The sequence below is a fragment of the Carassius auratus genome, chromosome 29 (assembly GCF_003368295.1).
Source record: "Carassius auratus strain Wakin chromosome 29, ASM336829v1, whole genome shotgun sequence".
NCBI lineage: Eukaryota > Metazoa > Chordata > Actinopteri > Cypriniformes > Cyprinidae > Carassius > Carassius auratus.
The window spans coordinates 18,915,330-18,932,077 of record NC_039271.1 but is presented as its reverse complement, the minus strand read 5'-3'; the positions used below and the strand labels follow the sequence as shown (position 1 = coordinate 18,932,077).

General features: G+C 37.7%; 1 protein-coding gene and 1 long non-coding RNA gene across 4 annotated transcripts in view; one reads left to right on the top strand and one right to left on the bottom strand.

Annotated features, from left to right (window-relative positions):
* Positions 1-82: 82 nt before the first annotated feature.
* The window catches only part of LOC113048279 (adiponectin receptor protein 2-like), a 38,268-nt gene continuing 21,602 nt past the window's right edge, over positions 83-16,748 (bottom strand). For 2 of the 3 annotated variants that reach the window (XM_026209996.1, XM_026209998.1), the window contains exons 4-9: positions 8,831-8,971; positions 6,886-7,057; positions 5,947-6,133; positions 5,026-5,213; positions 1,414-1,607; positions 1,059-1,320 (exon numbers count right to left, since the gene is read on the bottom strand). In XM_026209996.1, coding sequence (XP_026065781.1) covers positions 1,192-1,320; positions 1,414-1,607; positions 5,026-5,213; positions 5,947-6,133; positions 6,886-7,057; positions 8,831-8,971 — 1,011 coding nt within the window. In that variant the 3' untranslated portion in view covers positions 1,059-1,191. Of the gene's footprint in view, positions 1,321-1,413; positions 1,608-5,025; positions 5,214-5,946; positions 6,134-6,885; positions 7,058-8,830; positions 8,972-16,748 lie in introns of all 3 variants that reach the window. The other variant, XM_026209997.1, reaches the window with a different exon arrangement.
* Positions 1,224-8,905, top strand: LOC113048280 (uncharacterized). The gene is made up of 4 exons (XR_003276435.1): positions 1,224-1,338; positions 1,434-1,630; positions 8,468-8,716; positions 8,798-8,905. It is a non-coding gene; the product is annotated as an uncharacterized LOC113048280 (long non-coding RNA).

Below are 16,748 nucleotides of genomic sequence, written 5' to 3'. Positions count from 1 at the left end.
AAGGTCATTTGACTAATTACGCTAGCAACAGTTAAAACATTAACTTGGTGCAAAAAAGTACTAATAAAAAAATAACCACAACTGTCATGAAGGTTTTTATTGATTTTAAAATTTAAATAATGTAAAATCTCTGAGAAACCAAACATTGCTCATGTTTAAACGTGGAATATTACAGATTGTTGTAATGTTTCCATAAACTCTTTTAATAAATTATATCACATACAGATGGTGAACACAGAACATTACACAACAAATCCGTTCTTGCATTGCTCGGAGTACTTTGCAAAAGCAAGTCTTTCATCGATTCTCCTTTTTTTTTTTTTTTTTTTTTTGTCCAAAACCAGGTTGAGTGGACGTTCACAAAGATGAGTAAAACGAGAACAGAGTGAGAAAGAGAGAAATTAACAAAAGATGGAAAACCGGCCTTCTGTGTCAAAGGAAACAGCACTGACGGTGATATGAAGACCTGTGGAGTATGTGAGTGCTGAATCCTGGCGCCTCATTCGTGTGCAGGGCGTCCCACTGGCATACAGGTGTGTTTTTAGCTCTTAACAGTTGTGCTTAGGATAACAGAACACTGAGGCATCTGGTTAGCCATTTCTGACTCGAGACAAGATGAGTCTTCTTTCCCTGGAAAACAATGTTCTCTCTTTTTCCTCTGTTAAACAATATAATGATATAAATGATGTATTTTTAAAAACATTTTATAACTTTATTTTCGTACAAATCTATATAACCCAAATTTTAGGAATCTTATTTACATCAAAAAGTTTAAAATGGCCAACTGCCCACCCCAAGAAACTTTCACACATTTGCATTTTTGTTGTTTGTTTTTGAGTTTAACTCTTTTTCTTGTACAAAGAAAAAACAGCAACAGATCATCAAACCGCAATAGACCAACCAAAAAATCACCTCGTTTTGTATGTATGATCTTAGGAAACACGAACCGCCAACCTTTAATCTGTGTTTACCTTATCCCATGGTGTATTTTATTTAATGGGCAAAACAGAGAACAAACCAGAAACGGAAAGAAAAAAATTAGAAAAATAATAAAGGGGAGTAACTTTGTCGTTCAGTGCTGTCCTTTTAGGTTTACCCCTCATTGACCGGAGGAACAGTTGTTGGCTGCAAAGGTAAGAGGAACGTTGTCTCCCTCTATTGGTGCAATTCAAGCACCGGAGGATATGGGGCTCACGCGCCACCCTCCTCTGCACAGCCACCTCCAGCTGTGTAACGAAACTCCTGCAGGTTGGACACACCATGGAAGTGCACAAAAGCACCTGCTACCACCAGGATATGGAACAGCTGATGGGAGTGGAACTGCAAAATAATGACAAGGTACGGATTAGACTTTAAATGTAATGACAGGCTAGTGTGGATTCTGAACTCAGTGTGTGAATTCCATGAACTCACCCAAATGTCACATTTGCCAGGGAAGAATCTCTCGGGGATACGTGCAGCGTACAGGCAGGCTCCGGTGATGTACAGGGCAGCCATGAGGAACAGCCAGCCCATCTGTCCCATGGTGGTGGCCCTCAGAAAGCCCTCAGTGATCATAAAGTGCAGTGTGGGGACGACTCCACTGAGGCCAAGACCCACAAACACACCTGAGACACAGAAAACAGGACAGGTATTCATTTAACTTTTTGTATTGAGGTATTAGATGTTTTATACCTAGGCCTGTCACGATAACAAATTTTGCTGGACAATAAATTGTCCAAGAAATGATCGCGATAATAATATTGTCGTTCTAAGACCAGTTTCAACTAATATAATGAGAATGGCATAACGCACCTTTTCAAAGATCAATAAACTTTAATTTTATTTTATGGCAGATTCAGAGCAAGAAAGATGTGGCTTAAAATTAATTCATTTTGTATGTTACATTGTTTATATGGCAGTTATGGATGCTCATATTAACCGTCAACCGAAAGTAAACCTTTTTACCCATTAAGGGGCCGTTCACATATCACGTCTTTTTTTTTTTTTTTTTTGCTCAAGTTCATTATTTTAAATGCGGTATGCGCGGTCATAATGGAAGAGACGCGGTGCGGCTAGGGATGGGTATCGTTAAGGTTTTAACGGTATTACTACTCTTACCGATACTGATTAACGGTCCGGTACTTTAACGGTATTCTTATCGGTACATTGTGTTGTGTTACTTTGTGTTGTGTTAGGGGCCGTTCACATATCGCGCCTAAAACGCGTGGAAAACCTTTCTTCTTTCCAAAGAAGCTCTCTCCATAAAGACGCGGACATTTCAGCAATGGATAAATGGATTTGCGGCACGAAAAAAATGCTTGCAGTAGCTCTGCTACTAAATTAACTTACAAATCCACATACAGCTATGATCAGCTGTTCCTTCATTTTGGCTGAACTTTCAACGTTGTTACGGAAAAGGTGAGGAAGCTATATGACCCTGCAGTGTGCTTGCGGCATTCTGAAAAGTTGAGATGTTTTTAACTGGATGCGGGGCAGATGCGCCTCAGAGTGCGCCTCCCGCACGCCTACATTTGAAATGACGAACTTGAGAACGCTAAAGACGTGATATGTGAACGGCCCCTTATGTGTGTGTGTGTGTGTGTGTGTGAGACTGACAGACAGCCTCCACAGCGCGCATGAGAGATCTCGCAGATCTCACAGACAGACGTCTTAATATCACAAATTAGAAGTGTTTGGTAAGTTAAAATGTGCACGATAACATTAAGCAAATCTCTTCGCCATCGTCACGCTATAATTAAGCGGGAGTTTTCGTACTGTGTGCGTGCGTCGCGCTTGTTGTGGTGTGTGTGTGTGTGTGTGTTTGACTAACAGATAGCTTCACCGGCGCGCATGAGATCTCACAGACAAATGTCTTAATATCATAGCACATTAGAAATGTTTGGTAAGATAAAATGTGCACGATAAAATTAAGCAAAAATACATAGTACATTAATTTTTTTCCCTCCAGTACCGAAAGTAGAACTGATAGCGTCAGATCTTATACTGATACCACGGTCTTTCATAATTTAGCCCCGGGGCCAGTTTAATACCGGGTTTCGGTACCCATCCCTAGGTGCGACGAGCTCGTTTTTGAATCCATTGCTGAAATTCCCTTGTAATGGATATCGTAGCTGATGGACGCTTAGCAACGACAGTAGTGTTGTCACGGTACCAACATTTCAGTATTCGGTACAGATACCAGTGAAAATCCACGGTTCTCGGTACCAATTTCAGTACCAAAGCAAAACACAAAAATAGGCTAATTAAAAAAAACAATTTAGCACTAAAAATAAAACCAATGCCATTCTTTATACTTATTTAAAAGTGTGTTTAAACTTTTTCTACAAGTTATATAATTATGAAAAACAGTAAACAAGATTCACCGAAATTTAAACATCTTATTTTTAATAAATAAAGGGGATTTGATTTTAAAATTAAAACATGGAAGAAATATTGTGATTTTTTTTTTTTTTTAAATAAAGTTTTTTTTTCTACAGTAGTAGCAGTATCACATACATTTTACTAAATAATAGTAAAAAAAAATTCTAGCACAATACCTTTATGTAAAAAATTAACTTTTAGGCCTAATGAATGCATATTTGTCATTTTAACTGAACTTAAGACTGGTGGTGATGCTTAAAATATTTCTGGTCATTGAGGGTTTCTGTAAAAGAAAATAGTAATAGATCATAATTATTATTAAAAGATAATATTACTACTAATTCTACTATCACACGAATGTATATACAATGCACTATGAATTGATGAGCTGCTGGGTTCATGAATATTAATCACGTTGTCTTGGGTTCGGTCGAACTGATTTGCTGAAATCAAAACAGGCACGGTACTAGTTGAGCGTCAGCCAATGAAATTGCCATTTGCGTGTTAGCTCCGCCCACTACCGGAGAAACCGGCATATCTTCTGCTTGTTTGAAAAAGTTGAATAATTATAAATGAACTCCATTATTTTGACAGAAGACAACAAACAATAGTTTACATATAGCGTGTCGATTCAGCGTGGTAAGACTCTCTCTCTCTTTGCATGTGTGAGAAACAGCGCTATCAGTAAAGCGACGGTGAGTCGTGAGCATCAAATATAGGTGCGCTGTGCATCCATTGAGATGAACTGAAAAGTTCAGATCGCTTAATGGAGAGAGAAGTCAGAAGCTCAGATGCTGAAATTAATGCAAGCGTCATGTGCTTCAGTCAATGTAGTAAACAAACCCGCACGTCTCTGCCATTTATTAATTCACACAGAGACGCGCAGAACACGGATTCATATTTCAAACAACTTTGGCGGCTTAACATTTACAGATACAGGTCCATATGGAGATTTGATTTGATTAATTTATGCTAACTTTGACAAATTCCATGACTGTCCATATTAAAATGTAAGTTTTAAGTCCTGCTTCGCGGAAATCATAGCGCTGAACCGGGTTTGAACGGGACCTCGGTACTACCGGTACTTAAAGAAACCTGGTACCGTCACATTTATATTTTTTTAGTACTGACTTGGTACCGAAGTACCGGGTCTTTTGATAACACTAAACGACATACGCCCCGTGCGCTTTGGAAAGAAGAAAATGACAAGCGTGAGTGTGTTAACTCACTGGGACACACGCAACCACATGCATATTTAGCTGAGCAAGCCAAATGAAGCGAGCAAAAAGTAGGCCCATTTTGACAGAAAAGGCAACAAAGTTACTTGCAGAATATGCTACGCGGTATTAAAATAAAGTACAGTAGTTGTGCAAGTACAATGCTGTATCACTTGAGATGCAAACATCCACAAGCAAATGAAAGATTAATTGATTTATCGACTATCGCGACAGGCCTATTTATACCTCCAAAATTAACACTCAGTGCAAGTAGACATTAGGAGAAAGGGAGTTAAGTGGTTTTATGGTTGGCTATTTCTCGGTTACTTCTTGTTACACTGTTCCTGGGGGTTATGGTGTACTAGAGCAGGACAGAGGAGTAAATTCTATTCTGATCAAAAGCATGCAGAAGATAATGTCCTGAACAATAAAGATTGCATCTTACCGGCCCTGACTCCACGGTACTGTGGTGTGGCGAAGAAATCACACTGTGAGACGATGATGGCAGTGACCCCCAGGACACACACCACTATTAGGTATATGAAACAGGGCTGAGGGGAGCAGTAGAAAGAGTAATACAGCCAGGGTACAAAACTGCCCATGATCAGGAATGCTATGCCCGAATAGTCTAACCTGTGACAAGGCAGAATGAGAGAAAGCACATTAAGAGAAAATTTTTAAATTAACTTTATGATTCTTAAAATAATTTTACATATTCAAATTAATTAATATTACTATTAAATTATGATTAAACAAATGTAAATTAACATTTTTAAATGTACTAAACTTGAGCAATTTAAACAAACACAAAAACTTAATCAACTTTGATATCATTTTAACTATGTAAATATGATATACCAATAGATAGGATATATAGAAAACAGAATAAATCTTGATATGGTTAATATTTACATATAATTAATTTTAATTTAAAGTAATTTATATTAACATTAGTCCATAATACACTTCATAACTAAAGAACTATATCTACCAAGTAACATTAACAAAGATTAATAAATGCCATGTAGTGATCCTAGTGCATCAATTAATATTAAACTACTAAAACATGTCACCCACAGTTAAAATTCCTTAGCAGTTGGGAATACTTCTGCAAAGTGGAAGAAAGCTATTTTTTGTGAATGTGCGAGACTTCAGACTCATTAGCTGCTATGGATAAATAACTAGAGGAATAAATGGCATCAAACAGTAAAACTATTTGCGCTACAGACCACAGTTTATAATTAAAATAATACATTATCAAGGAGCATAACAAGCTGTTTTGTGCACATTCAAGCTAAAATGGCCATGTCCACTCACTTTAAACCATTTAGTGGATAACAAGGAGTATTTGCAGTAAGGTGCTTACTTTGAGAAGACACGGGACACCCCCTCCGAGTGGCAGTAGACTGTGTGAAAGAGCCAGGAGAAGGACAGGCAGAGAATGGCCCCCAGGAAGAACGCGCCTATAACAATCTTCTCCTGGAACGGGGCCACAAATGTCATATTGGGCCTGAACATGTACACAATGCCCAGACAGAGAAAGAACAGGCAGCCTGTAGATACAAGGAAAATACTGGTTAACTGTGTGTGAGTGTAAAATCTCAATAACCCTATAAATGCTAATCATTTAAGGTACTTACACAGAGGCCCCTCTACAGGTCAATACAATAAATGTACAAAGAGTAAAATCGAAATCAAACTGAACTCAAAGCACATCAGAAAGCTTAGCAGTCACTAGCAGATCAACATCAAACATCTGCATCCATTATGGCTCAGTCACACCACAAGTTCAAAGCTGAAGAAGATCAATAGCCGCACATTACAGTCTCATCTTACGATCGGTACCATTACCTAGAGCCATTACACCAGCTCCTACATTCAACGTTATGTGAAGAATGGTAATATTTCTCCTCTAGGTGGCAGTACAGCATGCAGACAGTGAGTGCTTACTGGTCTGATGTAATTTTTCCAATTCAATTTTATTATATAAATTTATACTTGGTTATTTACATTTATTTTTATTATGGGTACTATACATAAATTAAATAAATATTAAATTCATTTAAATGTTATGTTATTTTTTATGGGCATGTGTTTTGTTTACCCAGCACAGAGTCAGCCTATGCATGAAGAGAGGCATACTGCTCTGATGTAGTTCCTATGGTGATACTGTATTTAAATGTTGCCTTATTATTAGTTTTCTTAATTTGCTGGCTGTACCCAGGAACAAATCCCTAGACTGGTTATTTTAAAAAATGAGGGAAAAAAAAAAAATTATAAATGTGTATAGATGTGTTTTCCATACCCAGAAGATGTGTCCAAATGTTGCCCGTTTCTGTATGGATTCTGAAGATGCTCTTGAAACAAGCTCTGAAGGAGGGCATGGGTGGCCTGTGCCCATGCAAAAGGAAATCATTATCCTTCAGCCAATCAGGGAGGACATCATGTGGAATGACACGCCATCTCCCCTCCCACATCTAAGACACAAAATTAAAAGCATCACTATAAGATCTCAAAAGCAACCATGCAGTTTTCAAAAGATGACGTATCTGGCCACTCTTTGACATGTCATTATGCCAACCTCAGGTCAGCATTACTAGTTGGCATAAAAAAAAGCCCTCTCATTTGACTTCAGAAAGTAATTACATGGTGTATGTGAGAGAGGTTGAGAGTAAGAGATAAGTATTACAGTAATTATATGAGTTAAGGCACAGGCAAAAATTACATATACAGAGAGCCAGAAATAATTCTAAGGCTCAAAAAATGCTCTAGAGGAGTATGTTAGCACAAATCTAGGTACACAAGCTTATGTATTATTTCATGCACAAGTTACAGCAGGGCAGTGCAAGTCAACATCTGTCAAGTTGTAGCAACAACCTGTGAATCCAACAAAGTAAGCTGAAATTTATAGCAAGCTACCTGAATAACATGCAGTTTAACGGAACGGTTTACACAAAAATGGAAATTTGCTGAAATGTTCTCACCCTCAGGCCACCCAATGTGTAGAGGAGTTTGTTTCTTTGTAGGAACAGATTTGAAGAAATTCAGCATTAGGCTACATTACTTGCTCACCAGTGAATTCTCTGCATTGAATTGGTTTACTTGTGGTTTATTGCTTTTAATCAGCTGTTTGGACTCATTCTGACGGCACCCATTCTATGCAGATTATTTATTGGTGAGCAAGATGTAATGGTACATTTCTCCAGATCTGTTTAGAAGAAAAAAAACCTAACTCACATTGGATGGCCTGAGGGCAAATAAATGTTCAGCAAATTTTAATCTTTGGGTGAACTATTAATCCCTCAGCAAAAGAGTCTAGTTAGGACCAAAGAACACATCAAGTGCAATAACATCTTGGCATAACATCTTCATTGGCACAATTACACAGACGGTGTTCCTTTCTATCCATCTATATGAATCTTTTTTTTTCTTTCTTAAAACTAGGTTGCTTGGTTTCTCTTTATCAGCAGTGGTGACACTGCTAAGAAGCTTTGCAGGTTCTCAACAGCATTCTGCCAAATCAGGCTGACAAAAACCACTCCTGTGCTATCATACCAGTCACAGGCGTGACCACAGGATTATATCTATAAAAATAGCACATGCAGTGAATACAGCCGAGGGCAAAGAGGCCATGAACATGCTGTATCTGCTGAGAGAACCGCTCCTAGCTCTGTGTGTGTCAGGACATACTTTTATACAAACAAAACAGAACATGAAACTAGGTCAGTTTGTTCGACTGACTCGACTCCATGATGTGCCTTTTGGTCATCTGTCAGAATGCGTGTTTTAAAGCCTTCTTAGATGCATTCCTTTCAAGAGTTTGTACCCAAGTCCTGATTGTGAATGGCACTGATTGGATCTTAAACTGTGCTTGCTCTTCGACACAGAGAGCTTTGGCTTCTTCCCCAGAGGGGGAGAGAGGAGAGGAAGGAAAGAGCCATTAAAGCAGAAGGGGCTCAGAACATGCTACAAAGGACTGCTTTCAGTTCCTGTTCCTCTGCATATGGCAGACTCTCAATACAAGACTGAGATGAGAAGCTGCCGGAGCCGGAAGATGGGCGTCTGGTTTGGCAGGGATGTTTTCCGTATTGGAGGACTGTGACTTGTTCGTGCAAAGGCAGCTGTGATCAGGAGAGGTGCGCTGATGTCATGCGTTTATCTTCACCGTATAACCCTTGTCATGTGAACTCAATGATAATGTATATCTGTGTTTACAGAGGGTCTCAGCTGTGGGCGTGAGATGAACTGACCTTGTGCACAAACTCCTCCATCCTCTCCATGGCGTGGTGTGCCTGCAGCAGAAGTCCTTCATCAGAGCTCTTGTCCTCTTCTTCCTCTTTTTCTGTTGTTTTCTCCTCCTTTTCGTGTACCACCCTCCTTGAAAAGAGACACTGAAAACACAGAAAAAAAATAATAAGACAGGTTTCTGCATCATCTGGCACAGTGAATATATGGTTTCTATCTTCATATTTTTTTTGTTAGTAAATTTTTCTGATGTATAGATAGACAGATATATAGGAGTATTTAGTTTATAAAATATAAAATACACAATATTGTTTATAAATTGATATAAATATATCTAACATGCAAAATTAATATCCATCTATCTATAAATAAAACAAAATATTGTAATACAATGAAATAGGTTTATATATTATATTTTATAAAAAGGCAAAAATGCATGTCAATAAATATTGCACTGAAATATTCAAATGAAAGAAAATAATTTTCACACATTTTAATAAATGTAGTTTAAACTCACTACTTAATCTCACTAACAGACTAATCAGATGTTGGACAACTAAATCAACAATCCTGACTCAAGAACAGTCAACTGGGACATCACAAACTCAGAACCCATATACAAAGTAATTCAAGTACTCTCTATAACACACACACACAAACACACACACACTCAATTTAATTAATACTGCAATTGATTGGTATGACCTTGCTTATGGCATGCTCGAAGCACTTTGTGTGTTGGATCCCCTGCTGACTCGCTCCAATTTATCTCTGCGCACAGCGTGTGCTTATACCAACAATCAGCGGTGTGTGTGGGGGGCATAGAAATCATCCCCAAGAGGCTTATATACACACTTATCTATGAAACATACAATGTTGAACACACTATGATGCATGTGCAAACATCAACACAAACTATTAAGAGTACCAGAGTGAACACACTCTCTCGCTCTCTCAGGTACTTCCACTGATCAGATATATAAACGCACACAAGTTTAGCATCGAATAAATATCAAGTCGGCTTTGCCTTGTAGCAAATCTGTGGCAAACTGCTGGTCAAACAGATAAGATAGGAGAAAGGGTTGCAGAGGGTGAAAGTGTGAGGTGTTGGTTAGTAGCACAGGTTAACAAGCCTCTCTTAAACGGATCAGACTTGGCCAGTGGGACAAACAGCATCTCGGTAATCAGCGTTGACATGGCATTAGCGTGGTACTAATTCCCTAGCAGCTTTGAGAATAGCCCCCTCCTCTTTCCTCAGGCTGATACTAAGAAACACACACCCACATACAGCTGGAGGGTGTCCTTAACAGAATAAGTTATGACTAGAGCAAAGTCATGGATGTAGGTGACCTTGAATGCCCTGTTCTGGGGCATAAGGGTCACTTCCAGTGGATGGCCAGCAGGGGTCCCACTGCAGTGTGTTCAGCACCATTTTGACAGTGTAATTGCACACAGATAACATAACAGAAGACAAGATTCAACAGCAATCTGAACCACATTTCTTTTACGCTGAAATTAGATGCAGTCAGTCAATAAAATCATAAACAGACACTTCTTCAGCCCAACAGAGCTTTAAGGCAGGTCCATAAATAGACACGCTTCAATGGTTTCTAAATTTATTCAGCCTTGAGTTCAGCTATTCGACTTTACCAGATTAGCAGAAAGATGAACTGCATAGCCCTTTAAAGTTCAAACAAGAAGTAAAATGGATGAAAAATCAAATGTGACATTTACCAATAATAATAATAATAATAATAATAATAATAAACATAAAATTTTAGACCGTAACCAAAAAAGTCGGAAAGAAATATATAAATATAATAAATATAACTCTTCAACACTATTTTTTTTATTTTATATTAAAGTATTATATATCAAATTAAATATTATTTTATTGATCGCCAAAATTTTTTTTATCAACATTAAAAATCATTATTATCAGAGGAAACAAATTCTGATTAATAAAACACTGCCTTTCACTTATTTTTCCAACCATTTATGAAAACCACTGTGTGAAAAGTCATCAGTTTAAAATAGGTTTAGTCTAAATAAAAAAAAAAAATATATATATATATATATATATATATTTCAAATTAATTAAAAGATTCACTATGAAGGAGATGAGAACATCACTACATTAATACTATAATATAGATGCCAGGCAGATGATAAAGCCAGACAAAAATAAGTAAGTTAAATAAATCAAATTAAGCTCAATACTTAGAATGCTTATAAAGTATGGGTTTAGTAAACAATAAAAACAATGTCTGGACATCAGTAAATATTACAAATCAAATACAGTTGTAGCTGAAGGGTTATAGGTCGTTATGCCCCAGAGTGTGAACCAGATGAATCAGACATTTGCAATAGAGTGAAACAGACTCCGGAGAGTCCTAAATATATCTTCACCTGACAAACTATCCATCTAACAAGAAAAAACTGTGACACTTCCACGGACAAGTAAACCTGTGAACAGAGGTGTCACAGTTTAAAAGGCAGACCAGCTAAGAATGAGTCCGTCTTGTCAAGAAGAGGAGCTGAGCAGGACCAGAACTAGATCAATAATGAATGAATAACCTACTTCTGATCCCTGCCAGCAAGACAGCGCTCTGTAAGAGGGGCCGTGTTAAGTTCACTCTCATTACCAGAGTGTGTGTACATATTAAACATGTGTTGTCTGTCCTAATGCTTTAAATGCTATCCATAGTTCGATCCATAGCCCTGACAAATGTATTACCATTGCGTACCTATTAGGGTACTTCATGCCTAAAAAGGGCCTCTCTTCGACCTGTGCAGAACGAAGGAAATTGTCAACACTTTACCAGATAATATACAGTTTAAAAACATATATAAATGGGTCCACAAATACAGATTTTATAATGATATATTCAACTTAAATTATGTAAAATGTATTTAAAATATTATAGATTATACAAATACAGAATTATGATAAAATGTTTAAATGTATGATACAAATTATATTTGTAGATTTATATAAATATTTTTATTATGACAAATATACAAACAAAAATAAATAAATATATAGATTTTTGTTTGTTTGTTTTTCTTACTGTGATCGAAAATGATTCATGCTCTAATATAACATTTTGGTCACCCCACACAGCCCTTAATCCCAGAGTAATTGAAACATGCAGTGTTATGTTCACTGCGTGCACTGATTGGTTGGATGTAATGACCCTCTCTAGAGAACATCAAGAAATAATCACCCTACTGCCAGAGACTGAGGTTGTTTGCCAAGGACACAGCTGGGACAACTGGTATAGACCTGTTCAAGGAAAGGGGGAGAGTAAATACAGAAAAAGTACTGGCTCTACACCTCATAAAACAACCATGTAGGTTGATTACAGAGCCTGATGGGAAAATAAGAAAAATGTCAAACATTTCAAGTACTCCAAAGCACTTGAACTCTTCAGTATGTTTGCCCAAGCCTACATGACAAGCAGACTGTCCGATTTGCTGGGTTTAGCATGACTCAGCTGTAAGACTCCCGCCACCTGCTACCTAATAACATAGCCAGCATCTTAAAAGCTTTGTTGAAGTGATGTTTTTCCTTCACTGATCAGAACAAGAGACCACATATGATGAAAATAAAGCAAACCTCAAGAAGCATTAGTGGCTGCATTTGCAGTACGGTTGCTGAATAGATGCACAGAGTTCAGGGAAGTTCATATAGCAAAATCAAACTAAAGAGTTTCCATATTTAATTTTATTCAAGGTCTCTTGGACAGAAACAGTTGTAAATTAGTTTCACATGACCAAGCCTCTCTGATTTGCACAATAGTGTATATAGTACTTTGGATGCCTTCGTTTCAAATAATCAATGAATATCCATAATCCCATAATAATTTCCATTATATGACTCATTGGGGCATTTTTGGGTAAAGTTTTAATTATAATGATTATAATAATGCGTTACTTCATAAAGTAATTTACGTTACTTAGTTACTTTTTATGGAAAGTAATGGATTACAATACTTTTGCATTTGGCTACCTTTTGTTATCTGGGTTGGGCCTGCATTTTGTTTTTGTTTTTTTAATAAAAAAAAATAATTTAAAAAGTAATACGTTTGGCAAGTGTAAAGGCCTTTTCACACCAATAGTGAAATTAATAAGCCTCATGGCAAAGCAAAGTAAGTTGCATTACTTATTTTAAAAAAAGTAACTGTTGTAAATGTAAAAGTAATGCATTATTTTACTAGTTACTTCAAAAATCACTTTTGTAGCTTTAATAGTAGATTTATTAGATTCAGATGAATGTACACTTATTAGATTTAAAGGGGGGGTGAAATGCTATTTCATGCATACAGAGTTTTTTACACTGTTAAAGAGTTGGATTCCCATGCTAAACATGGACAAAGTTTCAAAAATTAAGTTGTACGTTTGAAGGAGTATTTTTTCGAGTATGGCTATGTGTGACTATAGATGGAGCGGAATTTCCTTATATGAGTCCTGAGGAACTTCCGCCGGAAGAGCGCACGCTCCCGTAGAGCAGAGCAGAGACATTCACTGATCAGAGAGAGAGAGAGCGGAATGTCACAAAAGAAGTGTGTTTTTGGTTGCCAGAGCAAGACAACCCTGCACAGATTACCAAAAGAGAAACAGCATTAAGGGACCAGTGGATGGAGTTTATTTTTACAGAGCTTCAACGGAGTTGTGCAAGTGTTTGTTCCCTGCAATTTGAAGATGCTTGTTTTACAAACAAGGCCCAGTTTGACGACGGATTTGCGTATCGTTTATTTCTTAAGGATGATGCGATCCCAACGAAAAAGGGTCATGATCGTGTGTTGGAACCGCAGGCGGTGAGTAAAACTGCTTCAAATATCTCTGCCTCCTTGTTAGTGCGTCCCCTCCCATGCCGGAGACCCAGGTTCGAGCCCCGCTCGGAGCGAGTCGTTGCTGCTGCTGTTCTCGTTCAGTTTCAGCCTTGGGATCTGATTCTGGATCATAAATAAACGGCTGAATCTGTCTGTAAGCCATGGTTTGTTTTGGATGATGGATTTTCCCTCACGGTAATGTCACAGCTTCCACATGTTATCAACGCAAAAGCCTACTGGCGCTCGTGATTCTTTAGCTCCGCCCACACGTCACGCCTCCAGCCGGTCGTGTTTTTCCGGGAAAAATCGGTACAGACTATCTTTCTCTTATGAATATAATAAAACTAAAGACTTTTTGGAGTTATGAAGGATGCAGTACTACTCTATAGGTACTCAAGATTAACAGGATATTGAGTGAAAACGAGCATTTCACCCCCCCTTTAATTTATACAGAAGACTATGCAGTGTTATTTTACATTTGATTATTAAACCAGTATACCTGAACACTGTTAGACTTACCAGACAAATATAAAATCACTGTTTAATTTATATCTTTGTTCTATTATATTTATTGATGTTTGCAATTTGTTTATTTTTCTATGCAGATAAAATTTTTCCCAAATAGAGCTTTTCAAGTCATCTTTTTTTTAAATCACAGAAATATAAAATATCGCAATGGAAATTTCTTTTTTCAATATTGTACAGCCCTACTCTTAAGTAGATGAAATCTTAAACTTTATTAGAAAATGATTAAAACAAACATAATTGAAAAACTGTGACATCCTTCAAAATACAGACTAGGAATAAAAAGTCAGACACATGGGGTCTCTGCAGGAGATCAGCAGGGCTATCTCCCAGCTCTGGGGTCTTGTGTGAGATTTACTAATGGATGGCAGGTCATTTTGTTTTTCAGCACATGCAAATGCCTAAAAGTCAGATTAGACCTAAATCATATGAGAGTTATTTTACAAAGAAGGGCTAGGTCAAGCCTTGCACTCAAAAAGCCTAAAAACTGCTTTGCTGTAATCTACTGATGGAGTTTTTACATCTAACACTCTACTTTATAGATTCAATAAAACGATGTGTTCTAACTAGCCACAACATTACAGGTTTACAGCATTTATTAATTATATTGTGCTGACTGAAACCAAAATACTGCCAAGAATCATATCTAGACAGAATAAATTTGATGTTTAATACAACAATATGGAGGTTATAGTTAGAGCAGGACAAAACAGAAAAAAAAATTGGCCCTCAAAATGTTGTGTATCACAGATGCAACTGGTTAGTACAAAAACGATTAATAGCTTGGTGTTTTATCACGTCAGGCCTGGTGAAGACAAAGTGTAAAGGTTCATATGAAGCTATGTTCCATCATTATGTGACCTCATTAAGTCAACAGGGTTCAAGCAGTCATGGTGTTACACGCTGCTCAAACTTCAATAGACAGCTTATTGCCATGTAACGATCGTCAAAATATTAACGACAACCATGCTGGTAATTCATCATTGGGAATATAAAAATAATGCAGCACATATGCACGGCACTTTAAGGTGACTTTGAAAGACATTATGAGACACTTTTAGAGTGAGGCATGTGTTCGGTGACAAACAACAGAAGCCGAGGTTTGGCACAGTAGCAGGGTTTTGGCAGGGATATGACCCTGTGCATTTAAATTCCAGGAATGCTGGGAACATCCTGTTGCTGGCCTCTGGAATGGCAGAGTCTCAGTGGGAGGGCCACGTGTTTCATTTAGTACAGTTCAGAGGCTACCATAGTTCAGCTACTACAACTAAATATCTTTGAACCAGAACATTTGAACACATCAGAAAGTTCATGTAGATTTGATAGGCTAAGCAATGGTCAGATGCTACCACGAACACTTCAAAAGTTTGGGGTTGTTAGTATTGTTGTTAATGTTTTAAAAGAAAGTCTCTTATGCTCGACAAGGATGCATCAAAAATATAGTAAAAACAGTAATATTGTGGAATATTATTAAAAAAACTTGCTTTAAAATGCAATTAAACTGTAATTGATAGAAAGTTCAGAAGAACACCATTTATTTGAAACAGAAATTATTTGTGACATTATAAATGTCTCTGCGGGCTAGAGCTGGATGATTAATCGAAAAGTAATCGAAACCGAAATTCAGAGCCTCTTAACCGACTTAATTTTCCCATGTCGGTTATTTCGGTTTTTTAATCCTGTTAACACTTCCCCCTGAAAAACATACTAGTGCTTGCGTAGCCACATGACTCTGCTCTCCAGTCAGTGGCATAAAAGCAAAACACGGAGCTGAACACCAGTTCAACACATACTGAAGGCCCACGAGCGGTGAGCCTTGCGTCTTCACTAAACTTTGTCAGTTGTATTTATTTTATGGTTTGGACATTTAAGCGATTAGACGGATCGGATGTGTATTATTTAGAGCCCGACCGATATATCGGCCGGCCGATATTATCGGCCGATATGAGCTAATTGCATTTAAATCGGCATCGGCGTTTATAACGGCCGATGAAACATGAGAAACAGTCTCATATTCTTCACTCATGTTATGAGTGTTGCATAGTTTGCCCACCAGAGGGCGGTCTGCAGCTCCAGAGTTGCAACAGCGCCAGAAATCCACAAAGAAGAAAGCGATCAGCCAAGCCACCCAGGTGAGTCTGTCCTTCGTCATGTGAAATGATTGTAGATTTAGTTCATACACTGTATATAAAAACGGTGTGGTAGTTCTAGTTAACGGTCCTATCATTATCACTTCTAAATATTCTGTAACATCACTTACAGCCGTTAATGCATTGCTATATTAGATTAGCCACAAAGCTAATACCATGTTTATCAGTGGAAGAGCGCGAACGTTAATAAGAGGTCGAACTATAAAGTTAGCGTTTAGTGCTTATTCTATTGCGGTGTGTTTCCCACATAATGACCGCGTAATGGGCCTTTCACACAGGACGCGGTATGCACAGCGCTTGGCCGCTGGGTTTAGCGTTGCCTTTCAGATACAACGCGATTTGCCCTGCTCTGCGCTATGGCGTAGGCGGAGTTTTAAAAACTTTTAGCGGGAGCTCTTTCATAGTCTGTTGTT